This window comes from Hesperophylax consimilis, chromosome 26, assembly GCF_061612785.1.
Source record: "Hesperophylax consimilis isolate HC1 chromosome 26, BYU_Hcon_1.0, whole genome shotgun sequence".
Taxonomy (NCBI): domain Eukaryota; kingdom Metazoa; phylum Arthropoda; class Insecta; order Trichoptera; family Limnephilidae; genus Hesperophylax; species Hesperophylax consimilis.
In genome coordinates this window covers 12,663,190-12,686,043 of record NC_142861.1, presented here as the reverse complement: position 1 = coordinate 12,686,043, position 22,854 = coordinate 12,663,190, and the positions used below count along the sequence as shown (strand labels likewise).

Below are 22,854 nucleotides of genomic sequence, written 5' to 3'. Positions count from 1 at the left end.
GATGACAGATACTTTTTCTATGAAATTTTATAGAGCTACATTCATTGAAAATTAAAAAATCTTCGCTTTAAATGTTGTTATTGCTCCGTACGGAGTATTACAGATTATTTTTAATGAATAAAGGCGCTGTTCCTAAAACTATATTTGCCATCTTTGAAGTAGGTACTTAGCCATTTTATTAAAATTCCTATTCCAGTAGATACCCATTCTTATAATTTTTTTTAAACTATGAAACAAAAAGCACCCAATTAAGAAATAAAAAGCTTTATTTAGATTTATACTTAAATTAAGGTAAGGTATTAGATTATGAGTAAGGATTTTTTCTTATTTTTTTACAATGTGTTTGCAATAAACACCATGCAGAAACTTCGCAGAAACACACTCTTTTTTGGACCAAAGCATGTTGGAAATCATCTGAAAATAAAAACAAAGTTTTGTTTACTTTTATGAATAGTGGCATTTCAATAATCACAACTACAACCATGTCAAAGGAAATACCAAGTGAACTAAAATGTTTTCAAATTCGATTTGTGAAGAATAAGTCCAGGCGCACACAAACAACTTTAGTTGGCGACTATTTCAAAATACTTACAAAGTCCCCCTTGTGTTGCGTCGCTGCATGTTTTAAACCTCTATATACTGCAATGGATTTTTATGCAGCGGCGCAACTGTTTTCCGCAACTAAAATTGTTCGCGTATGCCAATAGTAATAATCCTATAAGTACATTTTTTTTAAATTCACTTGGTTTTTCTTTGAGACGTCCTAATTCATATTAATTTTTATGTTGAATAATACTTGTGATATTTTCAGATTATCGAATTTTACATAGTAATAGGTTTACTTTTATCACCTGAAAATCACATCCATATAGCGACACTCCTATTTTCAAACGTTCAATAACATTCCTCAAGTTAGGGTTCATAAAATTGGACTTATTAGATTTAGTGGATACATTATTAATCCCACCAAAACCAGTATTAGGGTTTTCACAGCATATTTGGCTTCCAACTGATACAGAACTGGAAACAGGAGTATCTGGAATAGTTTGCTGTAATTCTGGCACCTGCTCTCTTACAGTACTTATGTTATTATCGTGTTCTACAGAAATTTTAAACCCAGCAATTTCGTTTGAGTTATTAAAATCATTTCCAATTTTATTTCCCTTCTCAAATAGTGATTTATTCGAAACTCTTATCCACCCTTCTGGTGTCAAATAAAAAACAATGTTTTTATTATTGTTACAATCAATATTTTGTAGCTTATTTTGAGAACTAACAATGTGTTTAACCAGTTGACGAACTTTAGAAGAAGCGGTAATATTTTTTATTGTTTCGTCACTTTCATGTTGTGGCTTATTTTTGTACATTATTTGTCTTTCACTGTTGGATTTTGAAAACTGTCCATGCAATTCATCTTCAAGTATTTTTGGATAAGCCGGTGTTTTGAAATTATTTTTTTTTCCATGATTTGATTTTAATACATTACTGCAATCCATTTGCAATGGACTTGAAGTAAATGCGGGTTTGAAGTCTTCAAATGTTGCATCAAGGCTTTCTTCGTTTCTGAGCATTGAACTATTTTCTTTATTATTTTCATCATTGAAACGAAAAGATTTGATATTCTTATTACTATTATCCTTATAACTTTTTTCAGCATTGAATTGAGGAATTAAATTAAAATTTTCTTTATCTTTCTTTCTATGAAAGCTCTTATTACACTTGTTCATGAGATGTTTTCCTGGTGTTATCCTAGTGTTTTGAGAAGTTTTATAAAGATAAGGATGAACTTGATTAAAATTGGAAATAATTGGAATTGATGGGAAAGAATTGATTGCATCAAACTTTGAGAGAAATGAACTTCCTATGGTATTTTTTGCTGTATTTTCCATGTCATCAGATATTTTTGAACTCGGCGTTTGAAAGAGACGCTTCTTTACCTTTTCAGATGAGTGTTTATTATTTTTTAACAAGTTAGATGGATTTTTGGACAGTTTATTAAAATCATCGCCGTTTTGCGGTACTAGAAAAAAATGAAAAAATAATCATAATTTAGTACATCAGCATCAAAAAAAGTATAATTTGTTAAATAATCAAACACTGTGATCCTTACCAGATTTTGCCAGGATACAAAGAGCCAATGAGCACCACTTAGAAAGCTGAAAGAAGAAAATGAAGACCAAACAAATATTAATAAATAATCATAGTCTTCTAAGAACAAAAGAATAATATAAAAAAGCTAATATACAAGTAGCATAAAACTATTGGCTCTGAAATCATTGCATTACCATTACTTGATTTAAGGAAGGATCAATCACATTAGACTTTGCGTAAATAGTTTCAATCTGCGGGACCAGGTTACACATATTAGCCTCTTGTACTGCGCGAGGATAGTTGGTCATACTAACACATAGTAGCTCAATCCCCTTATGTGTATTTAAGAAATTCCTGTAACATTAACAGTAATAATGCTTTACATAGATAAAGTAATTTATATGGTCTATATGTGAAAAAGGATTGATAACTATGATAAGTTTTCAAAATGAGCTAACAGAATGAAAGGTTACAACATAGATCTCATTTGCAGGACCATAATGAATAACTCGTTTAATTAACAGTTTTGAAAACACAAGAGAGAGATGGAGATTCGAGGACATTGACAGAAACATATAATAAAGAATACAAGAAATGTGATGTGGGCGCATTTCATGATCCAAAAGTCTGACCATTCTTTGCTTCAATTTCAAAAACAGAACTGTGCTTCATCATCATTATGATATTTTCATTTCGATCAAATGAGTTGGTGATATACAATGTCAGGCAAGTTTAAGAGAGACAGAGCGCATGCTAAATGGGCAAGAATGAAAAGATACTAAGTCAGTGGCGACATTGTTTTCCATTCAATTCCACGAGAAGCCATTTCTAATTTGTATTATCTATTCAGTTAAAAAAAAGTAAATGTTGATTTTTTTAATGAATTAATTTTAATGAGAACAAAAAAAATAGCAACGGAAACGAGGCAAGCGATCCACAAGGGAGTTCTGATATCACAGATTTCACAACTAAAATAAATAAATAAATGTATTGTTCTTACCTTGCTATGCACTGTATTCCACCAAGTACAATGAAACGTTCCTGATTTTTCTGATTGTTGTAAATTAATGCAATAACGAGGTTGACCAAGTCCAATTTGAAGCATCCTCCGAGCTCTTTCAAACACTAGAAATAATTTCAAAGCGTAGAATATTTTAGTAGTAGAAATGTAAGCACTTACTTACATAACTTTATTAGGTTTGCCATAAAGGTCCATCTACACGTTCAATCTTACTTGCAAAAGTAGGACAAACAGTACACCATTTAAACGGCTTGCACAAACTAAATTTGCTCTAATTTACACAAATACGATAAGACGGCAAAATTTTATAATGCACAAACTGATTGCGCATGCAAGTCGCTGCACGTAGGCGGACCTTAATGCTTCAGGTATTGGCCCAGACAGTCGGGGCTGAATACATAATACATATAGGTATTTGTAAAAAGCATTAATTTTGTGGCTTGCCATAATTTGCAATATAAACAAATAAATTTGTTTTAGAACACTTTAAGTTTATTTTACACTCGACCAGTTCCGGAAGAACCCTTGCTTCATCAGGAGAATATTAAAACTAACTTCAGATACACAATACTGACAGATTTATATAGGTAGATGGGTGCCTCAAGGAAGTATTCTGCATCCAATCATCTTCGTAATATACAATAAAGACCTTTGCCACATAGAATGTGAAGGCAAAATCTTAAGTCGCTGCACGTAGGCACACCTTGATGCTTCAGGTATTGGCCTAGACATTCGGGGCTGACTACATAATACAGGTATTTGAAAAAAGCATTAACTTTGTGGCTCGCCATAATTTACAATATAAGCACAAAAATTTGTTTTAGACCACTTTTTTTTATTATTGGAGAAGATAATATGTACTAATGAATCTAAACTGAAACATGAAACAATACAAGACTGACACGGTTACAACTAGGAATCGAACCCAGGATCTGTCTTACCGGGACAGGCATCTTAACGTACTTGACCATTGGGACCTATTTATTAAAGGTCATATTTCAAATTCAGAATTAACAATATCATCTTGCAACTAATTTTTCCCATCTACCTTTTTAAGTGGAAACAAAGTTTCTAGTGAAATTGGTTATTGGAAATATGTTATAAATTCAAATGTAAAAAATGATACAATAAACAACAATACTTTTGATAAGGACAAAATTCTTCACCGTAATAATGAAGGCAAAAAATTAGATAACTTAGAAGCACTTGAAATTAGAAAATCCCTTAATAACTCTAGTTTATTAAATAATCAAATAAATGTATCTTTTAGTCCTATTCTAGACATATTTCCAGTAAATCGCTCTGTTCTCCCCTAATTACTAATCCATTTGTTCAACTCGCACTCCAACTCCTAGAAATTTTGATATATCTGTCAGTATTGTTGTTTAATATTTAACTATTATAAGCTAAACATGTTAATGTATTGTAAATCGACATTGGAATAGGTTTTCTTACCTTTGGTAAAATATGCATTGATTCATTTTGATTTTTTATAGTTCCGGTACAACATTCTGCAAGACATTGACACAGAGACTGCCAAACTGCACTATCCTATAAAAAAACTTAAATATGTAAAATATTATAAAAATATTCTTTATTTATCTGTGCATTACTTTTATTATTATTTGTGCAATAAAGAACTCTTTAATTATTTTGCATTGATTTTTTTTATTTCTTATCTATGAAGAGTGAATTTCATGAAACAAAAGCATATACCTATGTATAATATTGTTTTAACTTACTGAATTGCTTTGTAGGAACAGCATACAGATTTGGTTTAATATTCCCATATCTCTGACTTTTTCTTTAGCTTCACTTATTGCTATTTTGATTTCTTCTGTATATTCTGATAAATCAGCAGACTCATCGAGATGGAGAATTGCCAGTAAAAAATAGAAAACTGCAATAATTTCTTTGACAGATTCAGATGCCAATATTTTCAAAACAAGATGGTAGATTGCTGAAATTTTGCACAGTTTTTTTTTGCTGGAATCCTAAATCATGATAAATCGTTATGTATTTGTTAATTATAACATATTATTATAATGAACAAAGAAATAAACAAGCTATCTAAACATTACACCATTTCCCTGCAAGATTATGCAAAGAGGATAGACCGCAACACAACTCTGTCTTGGTACACGTTCCTGGCTTCATTTATTTATACATTTTATCAAACTTGTCATAATCTTGTTATTCTGACTCTTAACTTGACTCTACTTAAGAACATATTTGATTCGCATACACTAATGTTATTACTTAATATCGAAGTTTCTTAAAAGAGTTGAAAGTAAGCTTTCGAATAAGATAATGCTAATGATGGACGGATTGTTTCGGAGAATTTGAACAATTCTTCAAATTTCAAAGCTAATTTTCAAGTTCCATGAAAGATTTTTTCAAGTTTTGTTATTATTTTAGTTCTTTCGAGCAACTAGCCTAAAATGATACAATAACAGAACTTGAATAGGACTTTCATAGAACCCGAAAATTAACGAAATATTAAAATATTCAGTGTAAACATAAATTAATTAGTTTTTCTTACGTCTCGAATTGCTAAATGCGATAGTAAAACAAAGATTTTCTGCACAGTATCGACGTGGTCAGCATCGATCAGGCAAATAACCAATCGGTCGACATCAAAAACAGTACCATTCCTGGCTGCATTCAAAAGGTGCTGTAACAAGAAAATGTTTAAAGTAATTTTAATTTTAAAATGACACAAAAAACTCTATTTAACTTACCGATAGAGCGACCTGCTTTTCATCTAAATTTCCAGACTCAAGAATAGATAATAAGCTTTCCAAGGTGGTAAAGGGCATTTTTCCATATTTCAGTAAAATTCCAAATATGCCGCCATTTTTTCAGTCCATACTCCGTATGCTCCATAGAAACTTTTTTTTGCCTAGTGATGGCAAAATCAAGAATCGAAATTGTACATCATTAATTTATATATGTACCTGTATGTATCAAAAAAATTGCCAATAAAAATAAAATTTAAAAAATCCGGTTGATTTTCAGAAGGTAGGCAGATAGGATAGATCGCAAAATTACTTTGTATTGGTACACGCTCCTTGCTTCATTTGCGTTCATGAATCATCTCATACATTTCTCATATATCCTCCCTCCTAGTGATTCTTAAATGCGATGGCATTTTTGTTAAGAAAAGCTGACGTTTTATTTTTTATCTAGAACTAAAAATCGCTCCGCAATAAAAATTATATAGTAATAATAATAATATAAAAAATTTAGGCGTATTAGATATATCAAAAAATTAATATATAAAGATGCAAAATTCGGTCATTTTGAATAAATGTAGGATAACGAAAGATTTTTTTAAATATTTATGTTGAGGGATCAATAGGATTTATAGGCCCTGTTAGAATTTCTACCGAGCCGAACCCTCTGATATGAAAATATCTGGAGTCGGTAAATTATTTTCCCATTTGATCTCTGGTGAGTTGACGTGTTGTTCTTGTATTGTTTTGTATTTATTTTGCTTATATAATGCACTTGCATAGTGTTGATTGACTAGATGATCATTTGTGGAAAAGTGAGTGGAAGGGTTCAGTTTTTCCTATGGGGAAGATTTGAGCCGGACAACAAAATCGGAAGCATATAAAAAAATAATAATAAATCGTTCGATAATTTCATGTTACGATTACTTCGACTTCGACTAATCGCAATCGCTACCCAACCTTAACGCTACCAAATAGCATGGAAAATGCAAATGTTTTTTCTGTGTTCTTCAATTGAGTGATGTTTTGATTTTGACAGAAGCGTTTACAATATTTTGTTTTATTCATCTTATCATGGATATCACAGAATTACTCGCATTTAAGGTAAATATGCAGACAGTAACATTTTATTGATGACCTATACTAACTACAGCTTATTATCTGTTTTCGCTAATTTGTTCATTCGAATGAATTTATGAGGTTATGTCAACGATTTTTGTTTGCTACAGCCCGTACAAACTCCAAAACGTCCTAACGATGAAGACTCCGACGATAATTCTGACGAAGAAGGCACGGTTGCCAAAAGAATGCGCCGCATGGCTCGTTCAAAAGCAGACAGTATTATAAAACACGACCCCACAAGACAACTTCCAAAAACAGAGCCTGCCCTCACAGATTTGGAACGAGAAAATATACTTCAGTACGTTGAAAATGAAGAAACGCAGGTGATTATTAAATAGATATGGGATCAATTTCAATTAATTACACTTTTCAAATGTTAATTGCTACTTTGATACATATTTTTTACTATTCAGGGAGATGTAATAGATGATACAGCGGTGAAGCGTTTGGTTCTCATGTTTGAAAAAAAATCGCTTAAAAACCGAGAGATGAGGATTAAATTTCCGGAACAGCCAGATAAATTTATGGAAAGTGAAGTCGATTTGCATCAAGCTTTACAGGTATGTAACACTGACCGGTTAGTAGCCAAGTGGACAAATGCGTCAAGTTCTTCCACCCAGACAAGTAACATTTTATAATAATGGAAGTAGGAGGAATTCAAATATTGTCGGGTTATTCCTAACCTAGGAATATTTGCCTCGTAAGAAAAAGGTTATTAAATTTTTTAATTTTCCTTGTGAAATCTATCTCAATTTTTTGTGTATGTTTTATTTTATTTTAGGAACTCAGTGTAATAGCGACAGTACCTGATTACTATCCTGTGTTGGTTCAAATGAAATGCATTCCATCATTACTAGAACTTTTGTCACATGACAACACTGATGTCTCTACGCAAGTCGTTCACCTCATTCAGGTAAAGTACTTTATTTGAAATTCTAGTAAACTGTCCTAGCGAGAGCTTGTGCGGACGTCATCAACATTCGTCCTTTCCGTTCTCACGCGTCTTGTTTGAAAATGAAAAATACCCATAGACATATGAATATTAGGTAGACCTGCCCTAAGTGATTAAAAGCGTATTATCCCCACTCCCCATACCGGTTCCATTGAGCCGGCTGGGCTCGCGTACGGCCTCAAGTGATATTTGAAAACGTGACGTCATCATTCTTGTGCGAACTATGGTCGAGGCATCATCGGTTCATTTTACGAAATAACACGGCAAAATGTTTACTTGTACTATGAAAACTGGTAAAAATAGATGCGAAAAAAGAGAATAAACCCAATTGTCGTACTACATTCCATATATAAGCATTATTTTATTTTATTTTAAGCATATTCACATCGTATAATATGAATCAGTTGTTACTATCACATCGAGAAACGTCTGGACGCGAAACACAAAGCTGGTTGGTTGCTGGGAAGTAAATTATGAACATTTATAAAAGTGTCTTAACTAAATACTCTGAAACTAACTACGACTCTGAATATAGAAGCTGCCTTACTTTGCCGAATTTGGACTTCGCAAATTTGTTCATAACGTGGCGAGTAATTTGCGCTCCCATGTAAAAATGTCTATTCATTCAAAGCAGATTTTACTTTTAAGAAGTAAATGGTGATATTATAATGCGAGATGCCTATTTACTGTCAGATTGATTTATTGACGAATCACAGTCATCTTCACTCCCTTCGTTCTTCAACAGTTGATTTTACCCCTCGCCTTTATCTTCTCGTCTATTAATTCCTATGTCTGTGAAAATACCAAAGAAACTAGAAAGATGGCATCATGTACAATTTCACTCTGGGACTAGTATGCAATACAGTCTCTGTAATCCAAACCCTCTATAATCTCCAGTAATCTAAAACATCGGGTAAAGATGGCGGGGTGGGAGGGTGGAAAAAACATAATTAATTAAAAAAGTGTTATTATGTAGCGAAAAGATTGTAGGTGCTACATCAGCGAGAAAATACCAATTTCGAGTTAGGACGTAATAACTACCACGAAATTTTAATACATTTAAGGAATTAAGAATAGAATACCGATTTGGATTGGGCAATTTCTGCCGTGTCTCTGAAATTGAATCGAAGAAATATTTTTGATTATGCGACATGTGCAAAAAAACATTTCACCAGAAGTGTGAATTAAAAAAAAAACAAATCCCTTATTTTTTTCTAACTCTTTTTTTTTTTACACACCATTTTAGAATATAAATTACAAATGTATAAAAATGTATTACAAATGTATTTGTTTTAAAAAAAGTTTAGTTAAGGGAAAGCACTGCCTGTGCGTGGGTAATATAAAAAAAAACTAATAAAATAAGAATAGAATTAAACTTACTAAACAAAATACAACACAAAGCAAATTTTAATGTAACTTTTAAAGGTACGGTTATTACGTAGGTACGTAGTGGTAATTTAATATTGTTGTGAAGGAGTGAAACGTAAAGTATTTATACCTTCAGCAGGAGAACAATTTAGGAGCGCCGTAATTACACCATAGTGACCACTCCCATTTGTATATGAATAAAATTTTAAATTTTACTTATACAAAACATTACATTTAATTAACATCTTGTTATTGAAAAAAAAGTAAATAGATACATTTTTTAAAAATTATTTTATTATTCAAATTACGCCATATTACGCGTGCATGCATGTACATATTATATGTTGGACTGAAACACTACGCTATAATCTTCCTCAGAAGAGGGGGTCAGATCAATTGGGGGACTGCAGAGGAATATCATTTCTAAGTAGAAAGGACCAGGGACCGTTCCAAAGACGTGTTCCAAAGGACCAATTGTAACTAGATGTTAACCCGCTTCCCAAATAGTTTTGTCAACTTGAAAAGTTACCAAAACATCATTGATTACAGTCCACAAAATTGATTCGCATGCGATGTGCGACTACACGAATAGGCTAGGTTTTCAATTGCTCATATTATAGAGACTATATATTTTTAAAATAATTTTTGGCTTATTAATTTTTTACTACGAGTTGGTTTATTTTAAATATATGTCAACGCTGGAAAGGATTTATCATTGTCGGTATTTTGTTTATTTTGGTATTACAGAAAATAAAGTACATTTGTGGTGTATTTTTACCACTCTAGGGTAAAATTCTTATTCTTACCACTCTACCCCCTGTGTTATGACCAATGAAATATTCACGTTACGTATTTTTACGATTCAAATAAATTACGTATGTTGTTGTATGAAGTTAAATTATTTTGTTTTTTTTTATGCGGCATCAAGTAATCCCCATAGCTGGAACTAGTGGTTTTATTCAACCCCTGAACGAGATTTGTCACTGGACATGGCTGTAAGGAAGCAGAAAGGGGTGGTATTAAATGAATAATAAGTTTTACCCGCTGATCACAATTTAGTCAAAGCTGAAACAGGCCGGAAGTCAGCATTTAATGGAGATCTGGATGTTTAGATCTAGTCGCTAAACATAGCTTAAACCCTTCCCAACACTATTCACTTCTGAATATGATAATATTTAAAGCAATTATATTTTACAGGAATTAACGGATGTTGACATTTTACACGAAAGTTCCGATGGAGCTGAGACCCTCGTTGAAGCCTTGCAAGAAGGTCAAGCCCTGCCGCTTTTACTGCATAACCTCAACCGGCTAGATGAACAGGTTCAGGAGGAGAGAGATGGTGTTCACAACACTCTTGGTAAGCAATGAATTTTATTTATTACTTTCAAATAAATTCTCTGGTCAGGAATAAAGATTACTAAAGACGGATTGTTTCGGAGAATTTTAACAATTCATCAAATTTCAAAAGCCTTATTGAAGTTCTGTTATACATTATATCATTATAGGCTAGTTGCTTGACAAAACTGAATTAATTACAGAACTTGAAAAAATCTTTCACAGCACTTTATTTATTTATTTTGAAATTTGAAGAATTCTTTAAATTTCAAAGATGATTTTCAAGTTCTGTGAATGTTCTATCCCAGTTCTGTTAAGCAACTGTTAAATAATGATATAATACTAGAACATGAATAGAACCTTCACAGAACTTTAAAATTTGATGAATTGTTCAAATTCTGTTCAACTACCCATCCTTAAAGAATAGGTTATTAAAACATTATTTGAATTATGTGAGGGGGTGTTGATTGAAAAAATATATATCCATACAGATTGACATACTTATCTCAGTAGGTGGCCAAAATTGGAACTAAAGATGCCATGTTTCTTTGTTATTCTCTGTCAAAATATTATCAATTAGGTTTATTTTATTTAAAAAATAATGCTATACCGATGATAAAAACTTATAAAAAGTAGTCCACAAAACATTATTCTCAAGTGTTTTGGTATTTTTGAACTTGATAAAAGCACCGATAATTCCAGTAATAGGTTGAGTTGCTGCCAGTTAGCAAAGCATAGTTTGGTTATTTTCCTGTTTTTTATTGTATTTTTATTTCATATAATCTGATGTCAGGTAATTATATTTCGGCTCACTTTTTTATTAATTTACTGGTGATGTGCAAGGACCATTTTATTGTGCATACTTTATTAATACAACGGAGTTCTTCCAAGTATTAACAGTTGAAAAAGTAGACATTCTATTCATACAATTAAACTTTGACAATTTTTCCTTCAGGTATCATAGAAAACATCACAGAATTCAGACCAGAGTTGTGTGCTGATGTTGCCAAGCGAGGATTCATGCAATGGTTATTAAAAAGACTAAAGGTACTCACTTATATTTTCTGTTCATAAATTAACTTAGCCAGCTATAGTGTAAAAAACAAAAGAAGGTGCATAGATGCCTGTCATGCCATCCGCAGAAAGGGTGTGGTTTATTATTAGTTTGCTAGTCCTCGTTTTTGGCTTGCCACAATGACACTAAGGATTGGTCTTTTGTTTTTGATCGAACTACATTATTATACTTATGTGGTATAGCTATCTCGGATTTAATAAAACTGTAGATTTGTATAGAAAATAAAGCCGCAGACACTTGTCTTAATGAGGGCTGTACACACTCGCCAAGAGCTCACCATGCACATGTACACATTCGTTGAATCATTTCATTTGTGGATTTTAATATCGTTATTTTTTTGGTCAATGATATAAACAATTCCTAACACGTTAAAATATGAATGTATTAAAGACTGGTAAGTTTATTGTACTGGTATCACATCTTCGGATCTACCGGATCTGCCCTGATGATGGACACTGCAACGCTGTCCGAAACGTCGGCTAAAGGAGTTAGCGCAACACGGCATAACACCCCAAAAACAAACAACAAAAAAGTATTAAAGACTGTTTATAACGCATATAAACAAAAATACTCGCCAAGATGGACGTGTTAGATGCTACTGTTGCCCCTTGTCTTTGTGCTATTAGCTACTATAATTATTAGTTATTTGCTACTATTTTATGTTTGTTGGGTCCCATATTAGCGATTTTTATCATAAAATTCCAAAAACTCAAGCTCGTTAGATCACATATCAGAAATGTCATCAAATTCAGTTGGCAGGTATCTGCGGAGCATAACATATACCAAGCGAGGCCCTTTAATGCGGGCTGAGGCGAGACGAGAGCACCATGTCTTGGTGTCGTTCCTTGGCGAATGTGTACAGCCGGCATTATAATATATATAGATAGGTAAAAAATATAAAATGTGTACAGCTAGCATTATAATATATGTAGATTTTATAATTAAAATTGCTGATTGTTCTTTTAATATTTCAGATGAAGGCACCATTCGATCCCAACAAATTATATGTCAGTGAAATATTGTCAATTCTTGTGCAGGACTGCACTGAAAATAGGCTTCTCCTCGGGGATTTGGACGGCATTGATGTCCTTCTTCAACAACTGGCTGTGAGTATATCCCCTTTGGGGAAGATTGGATCTTTCTTTATTATTCTGTTAATATCGGTGTGAATTCAGATTACTATGATGACCTACGAGGCAAATCGATATGCTCCTTGTCACTGGACCAAAGAGTTTTGGGCTCAAAACCCAGCGAAGACAAATAAAAATATATTACGTTCTTATAGGTTTACTCACATCATACGTATGCATATATTATACATAGAATTAAAAAATATATGTCAAAATATTGTACATGTATTTCTATCATAATTTCCTCCTTGTGTGGAATATACTTTCAGCATCGCTCTCGTAAGAGGCCATCATTCAGAAGTTTCAATAACATTTTATATTAAGTTTAACTAGCGCAGACCCGTGAAAAATCACGGGATAGTCTGAATTCTTCACAAATCAGTTCCAAGTTTGAGAATGACACAAAATAATTTTCTCTTAAAATATTACATTATTATCAAATGGGTAGGTACATTATCGCATGTTTGAATTCTTCACACAATTAGAGACAATTTTGAAAATGATACTCTAATTGTGAGCAAAATTTGTCAGGAACCCAAAATAATCTCTATTTTAAAGGATTCAAGATATTCAATGAACTACCGACGGACACTTAATGCCAAAAAAACAACATATGTATTATTTTCACTACAAAAAATACCTAAACACAAAGTAAATATCATAATCCATGATGAAAATTGTGACAATGTCAACTGTAAACTACTTAATCCTATTTGTACTGTAATCAACTCTTCTTCTGAAATTAAATATCTTGGTGTGATCATCGATGAAAATTTGAAATGGAAAAGCCATATTACGGAGTTAGTAAAGAGAATAAGGAAATGTATATATATATTTGTTAGGTTAAGAAATATTTTAAATGTGAAAATACTAAAAAATGTATATTATGCTCTTGTCCACTCCCTGCTTATTTACGGAATCATAGGTTGGGGAGGATCTTATAAAAACAACCTAAACTCAGTAAAAGTCTCGCAAAAAATTATTATAAAGGTAATACTTAAAAAAAACTCTACTTTCCCAACAAAATTGCTTTTTAAAATGTTTCCAGTACCAAATATTGATGATATATTTAAGCAAACTTCAATTATAAAAATGTGTAAAGAAAAAAATAACACAGAATATCAAGAATTTTACAAACTGATGAGAAATGGAAATCAATTTATTACGCCAATCTTTAAAACAACTCAAATGCAAAACCATTATATTTACCAAGCCATAAAAAACTACAATAATCTCCCTTCCGAATTGCGCTGTATTACGAACCAACAAGAACAAATCAATAAAATCAAACTTTTTTTCAAAAAAAACTTATATTAAAAAAATATATGGATATATTATATTTATATTTTACACATAACATTGAATCACTGAAGTAAGAATCGTGGCTCCCTTATCAGGCACAAGAGCTCCTCTTTTCTGATAAGGTATACATGACCAATTATGTACCTAAATATTATATTTGCAAAAAAATGTATGTATTAATGTAACTATGATCTATATTAAAATAATAAAAAAAAAAAAAAAAAAAAAAAAAATGTTAAAGAAGCTAAAAGCCTTTTTGTGGGTTATGCCTGAATGCTATAAAGAATTAATTTTAGATGTAGTGTAAAGTGTGCCTAAATGTCATACAAATAAGTTGTGCATGCAAGTAATTGTAATTGTTTATACTGGATATAAAAATGTAATTTTTAAACTAAATAATACATACTAAAAAAATTGAGATCATTGAACCAGAGTTACGCAGAATGTAGAGACAATTGAAATTAATATTTTTGATTATTTTCTATATCCAATATTTCAAAAGTCTGTGTAGGAGGTGTCTCTTTTTTAATGAAAACCTGCAATACATAGAAAACAATCTGTAAATTACAGAATAACTTATCGAAGAAAGCAAACACTTTGTGGCTTGACATTATACAAAATGAAAACAAACACTTAGTTTTAAACCACTTTATTTTGATGTATATTCGTCGACCGGTTTCGATTGGACTCAATCTTCATCAGGACAATAAAATATAAAATATAATAGTATTATAATAGTATTATATTTTATTGTCCTGATGAAGATTGAGTCCAATCGAAACCGGTCGACGAATATACATCAAAATAAAGTGGTTTAAAACTAAGTGTTTGTTTTCATTTTGTACAGAATAACTCTTGGCCCCACAGTCAAATTGTGCACTGTATTAATTGTGACTCGTGAACACCGGGCCTTACAATCTTATTTTGTGTTCATCCTTACTAGTTTTGTGGATGTCCCTAGACATTTACAACCTTACTAATAAATGTGGTGAAAATTTGATACAATTGATACCCTTAGTTCTACAAAAGACATGACCCTAGCACTACTGAGGAGCAGGAGATGATGGAGAACCTGTTCAACTGCCTCTGCTCTGCGCTCATGTCTGCCTCCAACAGGGATCGTTTCCTGCGCGGGGAGGGTCTGCAGCTCATGAACCTGATGCTTAGGTATAAAATTCGTATTATATTGCCAATGAAACTGGGTGGTGAAGGTTCCTGCTTGTGATAAGTAGATATATACTTACCTGTGTCTTAAGGATTTGTCCTAAATCCTAGTACGCACATTCTTCCTTACTCGATTGAGTAAAACCGACAAGTATGAACGATGGCTCGAGGCAATGTCGACATGTACGGTTCTACTTAACAAGATTGACTCGAGCATTTGATTGACACATTGCATGTCTAAAACGCCGAAGAAAAAATGGCTTTGTTTCGTAAGTTTTGCTATCCACACAATTAAAACTGTTGAATAAGAACAAATGTGTGTCCTAGGCTTTTTATCTGGGGAAAGATGGAGTTGCATGATCTTAAAAGAAAATAGATTACCATTCATAATCAAAATGGATTTAGCCGTGTTTGGTGACCAGAACTGAACAGCCTGGTACTACCCAACCTTCCTCTTCCTACTCCCTGCACCATCACAGCATACCCCAACCGGGGATTACATAATTCCATTGGCTCTGGACAATTGAAACTCTTGTGTGGTTCACATTAAAATAAAAAAATAAATTGTTGCCAGGGAGAAGAAACTATCGAGAAATGGCTCCCTGAAGGTTCTAGACCACGCCATGGCAGGCCCCGATGGAAAGGACAACTGCAACAAGTTTGTGGACATCCTCGGCCTGAGGACTATCTTCCCCCTCTTCATGAAGACACCCAAGAGGAAGAGGGTGCTCACCACGGATCAACACGAAGGTATCATATAAAGCCTGTTCAGTTCCATGACAAAACAGAACACTCACGAAAATTGATAGAAGTCATTAAAAGCTGGGATCCCACCTGATCTGTTTTCTATGACCTATTTCATGGAACGAACTGTTTTAAAATAGAAAGGAATTGTTGCGGGTTCACACTTGTTCTATGGGATACTGCCTTTTTGTTTGACAAATAGTCCTAGATATTACTGTACTCCTCCGTGCTTCTATATAGAATAGGATGAAAGTTGAAGTTGATTATCAATGCATTCTAAGGCATAGAAAGCGTGTTCTCACTGATCCATTTCTTAGATATTATGAAATAGATCACAGAATAGATGAGTGTGGGGACGCGAGATTACCTCTATTACAGCATTATGTGCTCCTTGTATATTTTGCTCTAATTTTTACAAGTGTCAAAAAACTCAAAAAGTGAGTATTTATGAAAAATATACCACGAGCACGGGAGTTTGCAGGTGTAAAATTATTCAAATTATACGCCCGACTTGTCTCACTCACGCAATACTTACAACTCTTGAGTTATGATCATTGCAGAATCGTATTTAAAATATGTCCAAAAGAATGCAGCTTGCTGGTTTTTTGAAGTTGTGTTGATTATGCAATCTATCCACAGACAGGCACTAAGTATTTATGCATCACATTAACACAATTAAATTTAACCCCTCAAGCTTCGGAAGAACATTACTAGCCACACACATCATTCTCCATTACAGCACGGATGCCTCTGAAGCACGGATCTGACTGGGGAATCCATACATTATAAAAGTATTTTTATCTTCTTTATATAATTTGGAGATATGTAATATGATATGGAAAAAGAAAGAATCATTCTTCTCAGTTTGTCTCAAATATTTATACTTGATTCCATGGATAAAATCCAAAGAATTGTTAAAGTGTATGGTTACAAAATGGTCAGATTTGTTCACAAGTTAAATTAATATTAATTATAAAGTTGATTTGGTCAGAAGTTAAAAAATAATTTTATAGACAGTTTTCTTACCAATTCCTTACACAAAAGGAATGTGTTTTATAAATATCGAATTCTTTCTAAATTATGGATGTTTCGATAAGTTTTAGTGTTCGATACTAAAATTTTATTTTATAGAAATATCAATGTTTATTTCAAATACAAGATAATTTTATCTGATTTCTAAAATGGTATTTCTTTTTACGACAACTTCAAAAATAAGAAACATATAGCACATTTAACTCTTGACAGGCCAAGATGCCAAATGTGGGTATTCTGACGACCCCATGCATTTTTCTATCTTATGGGCTTTTAAACTATAGAAATCCCAATTATTCAGTCAATTATTAATGGTAAGTTATGTATTTGCACAGAAATACGTAAAATACTAAAATGATATGTCAAGTATTTACCTAAGCTAATATAAGGAGGATAGTAATTTTGGGTACTACCTACTCCCCCACTTGGCTGCGGGATAGTTAAAATACCTTGGAAGCATTCTGAAATTCCATAAAATTTCACCGTGTCGGCAAAAAGTAAAAACTGAGATAAAAATATTTTAAAGTCTGAAGGGTTAGTAAATAAAATCTAATTTGTTTTGAAATCTTTATTTATATATTTACGATTTAGTACTGTTTTATGGAAATTTAAACCACAAAGTGATGAATTTCAAGGAAGAAGACAATAATCAATCATTTTCCAGAGCATGTGATCTCCATCATATCTTCCATGATGCGGAATTGCCAAGGTTCCCAACGCCAGCGGTTGCTCACCAAATTCACGGAGAATGACCTGGAGAAGGTGGATCGACTCCTCGAGCTGCACTTCAAGTATCTTGATAAAGTGGACAAGGTGGAGCAGGAGATTGAGAAGGATAGACACGTGAGATGAACATTTTTATACATATATCACATAATATTATTATGATCAACCTATTCTCCATCCAGCGGATATAGCTATTCTGGGAAAACTACTTATGCTCGATTATTTACTATCTCTATAAATATATAAACACATTATCTGATAAGAAGGTACAATTTACAAAAACATCATTTTGCAAAAAACAAGTAAGTTATTGCGAAAATAGAATCAGCTGGCGCAAACGCTACTTGCCTCACAGTCATACATACTATGTTGTTATGGCTCTTGACACGGCCTTGACAATGGGTTACGAGTAACCTGACAATATTTGAGTTCCTCCTACTACCATCATTATAAGCAGAATGTTGCTTGTGCAATGATGGACGTCTTTAGCTAACATATGAATTGAACCCACAACCTCTTGGTGGGAATAAGACGCATTTGTCAAATGAGTCATTAGCCGGTTAATTTGATTCGCCTTAGTTGTGCCTACAACTAGCATGAACAACACTTTTCTATTTATATAGACTGGGGAGGACGGAGAAGTCATTGACACGGAGGAGGAAACTTTGTACCTTCGTCGCCTGTCCGGGGGACTATTCACTCTGCAGCTGGTGGACCATGTTATGCTGGAAGTGTGTGCGTCGAGTCTGCCGGTCATCAAACAGAGGGTCCAACAGGTGCTGGCCCTGAGGGGCGGTTCTCTGAAGACGGTCAGACACGTCATGCGAGGTTGGTTCTTAATGCTGTTCAAAGGGCCGATTTACAATTATTATTTTTTTAATTGCCATTCTTCCATAATGGTTGGCATCTTTCCCGGTTTTGCCCTAACACCTGCTATTGTAAATCGGCCTCACTTCAGCTTTCAGGTGACAGATTATGTTGTCCCTCTCCTACCAATTATGCCATACTGCAACTAGGTAACTTCGAAATCGCTTTTTAGAGTTACACAATGCCATAACTTTATTTCCTCACCCATGGCCACAGCACATGTTACGTGTTTGTGGCATGCAGACATTACACGTAATATCAAATTGACAACCTTCAATCAGTGTTTATAATGCATCAGCACGGCTCATAACCGGGGATTCTAAATATTGGCACATTTCAGAACAAGTTCGTAACCTTCACTGGCTCAAGTGCCCTGAAAGAATCCAGTTCAAACTGTGCTGGATGGTGTTTAAATCCATCAATGAAATGGCACCCACCCTACATCTCTGAACTATGCGTCCCAGAAAACACTGGTCTGAGGCAGTCAACTCTTAGATCAGCTGTAGGCAGACTGATGGAACCTAAGTGCAAACCAAATACTAAGTTTCGTGATCGCGCTTTCGAAGTATCTGGGCCAAAGGCTTGGAATAAACTCCCTCCGAAACTAAGATTCATAACAAGTCCAGCAGAATTCAGGTCTAAACTAAAAACTACCTTTTTAAGCTGTTATATCCTTAAAATAAATGCGCCATTCCTGAGAGAAAGTCCAATTATATCCAATTTTCCAATTATGTCCTAAATCCTATATCTAAATTCGCTAATAAGCAATTAGTTAATGTTCATTAAGTGTTGATCTCAAGTGACCTACCTACCAGGTAAGTATTGTATGTACTGTATATTATCTCCATATATTTGTTTTTTTATTTTTATTTAATATTGGAAAAAAATATTTTTTTACATAGATAAGTATACAGGATATAAACAAGATATAAAACAATAGAAATTAAAGTAGCCTTTCCTCACCATAAAGAGACAATGCTCTTAGTATATAGTTAGTTATAACATAGATCATGGTAAAAATGTATTATTGAGGTGTATTATGAGGTGATTTTGCACAAAAACGGCTCTATACAAATAATCAAATATTATTATTATTATGGATGGGCAAGGAAATAAAGGTATGGTTTGTGTGTAAGTCTAAAACTCTGCAATGTTGTAGAATAGATTTTTCCATTTACTGCAGAGACCTGTTTCATTCTTACTCACTGAAGTCAGGTATGTTCTTGATTCTGATGGATGGAATGGGCTTAACTGCCGGGATTCAAACAGTTGTGATAGAAAAACTGGAGATATTTGTGGTGTCTAAAGTTGGACACCTATGTAGATCTTTTCTATTAGTACATATTTCAAATTTGTATGTATTTCTCCACAGAATATGCCGGTAACTTGGGAGACGCCGGAAATCCAGAATGGAGACAACAAGAACAGCAACACATCCTGCAAATGGTGGACAAATTTTAAACTCCCGTTGTTCTGTGTTATTGGTTTCCCCGTGGGTGGCTTTAGTACCCATTGAAAGACAATTTAAATACAGATATTAAAACACAGAATTTGGGTACATAATTAGCCAATGAGTCACTGTGTTGTTCCTTTGCGATCAGTTAAATTACCTAAATTGTTTAACTATTGCTAAAAAAAATAATTTATTTAGCGTTCCTTCCTTTTATACAGGTGAAATGTTACTTAAAGGACTTAATAAGAAAGCATGTAGAGTAGAGTTTCTGCAAACAATTACCAACTTACTCTATTGCCAACCGAGTTTTAAATGACCACAGTTAATTAACAGGCGCCCTTGAGGTGATTTTTCACAAAGGCGCTATAAAAATTAGCCAAATATAATAAATGGATTTATTATAACATTCATTATTGAGAAAAGTTATTAATTTCTTTGATTAGTTGATTAGTGATTGATTTAATAATTGTGCTTGGGCATAAGCAAAAATCCTGGTTTAACCTCTCAGACAAAGACTTTTATCTACTATGTGTTCCTTTGAGAACTGTCAAAACGTGATAATTTTTGTGTTATTTACGAGTTTTGCTAAAAGCTTCATAACTCACGTTTTGGGAAACGTAGCCTCATTCTAAAAAATGTTTTGGAAAGATTATGAAATCCACTATCGCATTGTGTTGTAATACGTAAATATTTGCGTTTCTAAATATACATTTTATGAAAACGTCAAAAATATGTAAAAATCGCTTACAATTATTTCAAAGCTTTGAAAAATGTACTTTTTTCTGAGTATCATAAAGAAATAACACTTTATATATTGAAGAAATATAATTAAAAACTATTAGCCACCTCAAAATATTAACCGTTCAAACTAAAATATTTTTAATAAATTATTTAGAAACGCAATAAATTATGAACGAACAAGATGACAGATTCAATCGGCTTAGATAATGCAACTCTACGTTCCATAGATATTGTTGAATACAGACGCGTAGCGTTATTCATTATCGATACTCTGTTTTTTAAATCATGTCAATCCATATACTAGTGATGGAAATAAATCGATTTTTGTAAAATCTCGCGCGTTTACGTGAAAAGACGTTCTAATGTCTTGACCGCTATTATCATATTTACGTCTTTTGACGTTCTAATGTTCTGAGTGGATAACAAATACTTGAACATTGGGATGGGAAGGCCCAAATACACTATTATGGTTCAAATTGATTTCATACACTCTATTTTACCCTTTTGACTGCTTAACTTAATTGCTTTATTTGCTAGTTGGAAGCAGCTCACGTGCGTTGTGCGGTCCCATCAGTACGAGGTTATTTAACTAATCATTTAAAAATGTCGTGTGTTTTTATAACTATTGTAATTAAAAATTATTATTACTACAATAAAAGTTTGATTTAATTAAAAATGTTTTTTATTTGATTGAAAAATAAATGTTTTCAAGGATACAATAAAAATGTCTATAATTTGAACTATACAAAATAATGCTATTTTCTTTCTCACCGACATTTCACACGTATTCTGCCGCGGTAACTAAAAACGCAGTGTCGTCCTTGAGACTCAAGGAAGACACTGTGTTTTTATTTGCCACGGCATTATTCACGTGCTCTACTCTCTTAGCAACAAACCTTAAGCCGTGTTCAGATGCATGCAATGCAACATGTAATGCAACGCCAATTGTTTGGACAGCAGTGCATGTTTGTATTGCCGTCCAAGTGACCAATTCACATTTGCATTACATGATGCGTTGCATGTTGTTTGCATTACACACGTCTGGGTGCGGCATTGGTCAGTAAATCTTCAGCTTATATACATACATTTTATTTTTGATTGAAATTGCATTTTAAATATTAAAGCATTTCAAAAAGAGAATACACAATGTTATGCTCTATGGATATAATTTTTTTTAAAGGTACATTAAAAAATTTACACTGGTCGAAGGTAAAATAATGTTACATATTTGGAAACGATAGATAAAGAAAATGTGACATTATTTAATTCTAAAAAAGTACCGGAAACACGCAACAATACTTAACTAATAAAGAAACATTTTTGGAAAAAAGGTATTGTAGGTTCTTAAACTTACCCGTGAATGTAAAAAAAAACTGCAGTTGAACAAAACATGGTAATATTCAAAGAAAACTAATAGAAAAATTATTATTAAAAAATACCTTGTGTTGTGTGTGGTCACATTAACACGCAATGGTTGACACACGGTGCCCAAATATTCAATGTGTAAAATATGCTATTAAATATTAAATAACAACTATTATATATTATACTGATGAATGTAAAGTGTGAACAAATCTTACAAAAATGCTTATGTAAGTAAATATGTATAAACGGAATACAATGAAACTCGCTTAAGAAGTTCCCACATAAGAAGTTGTTTTTTTCGGTCTCTTGAAATTGATACAAAAAAACTGCACAAAAAGAAGATTTTTTCCCACATAAGAAGTTTTAGCTAAAACTCCTTCCCGCCTAAGAATTTTTTAAAGTTCTGCGGTGAATACACCACAATCGAAAACAAGTGGCGAAATATACCTGCAAATGTCCCCATTTCCAAAAGCCATAAAATTTATCACTTTGTTATTTTGTCTATATCCCATTTAAGAGGCTTTAGAAGTTTGGCAGTAAAACCACCATAGACAGAAACTAGTGTAAAAGTAATACAGGTACCTACCTACCTGAAGTGAACCCTTTTCAACAGTCCTAAAATGTACAACTT

The 22,854-nt window shown here is 33.0% G+C and overlaps 1 protein-coding gene across 1 annotated transcript; it reads left to right on the top strand.

Annotated features, from left to right (window-relative positions):
* Window positions 1-6,848: 6,848 nt before the first annotated feature.
* On the top strand, window positions 6,849-20,894 carry LOC149411131 (beta-catenin-like protein 1). Its single transcript, XM_089647578.1, has 12 exons — window positions 6,849-6,951; window positions 7,077-7,292; window positions 7,383-7,529; window positions 7,751-7,882; window positions 10,487-10,646; window positions 11,580-11,671; window positions 12,674-12,805; window positions 15,150-15,298; window positions 15,870-16,045; window positions 17,736-17,914; window positions 18,421-18,625; window positions 20,037-20,894. The coding sequence occupies exons 1-12, from the start codon at window positions 6,922-6,924 to the stop codon at window positions 20,123-20,125; spliced, it is 1,707 nt and encodes a 568-aa protein (XP_089503704.1). The 5' UTR covers window positions 6,849-6,921; the 3' UTR covers window positions 20,126-20,894.
* The last annotated feature ends 1,960 nt before the right edge of the window (window positions 20,895-22,854 follow it).

What these genes read in the sequence shown, in the direction of transcription:
- LOC149411131 (XM_089647578.1), top strand. Translation starts at nt 6,922, where the DNA reads ATGGATATCACAGAATTACTCGCATTTAAG. An exon ending in TGGTGTTCACAACACTCTTG is followed by an intron (nt 10,647 to 11,579) that starts GTAAGCAATGAA and finishes TTTTTCCTTCAG; the next exon opens with GTATCATAGAAAACATCACA. An exon ending in CTCATGAACCTGATGCTTAG is followed by an intron (nt 15,299 to 15,869) that starts GTATAAAATTCG and finishes AATTGTTGCCAG; the next exon opens with GGAGAAGAAACTATCGAGAA.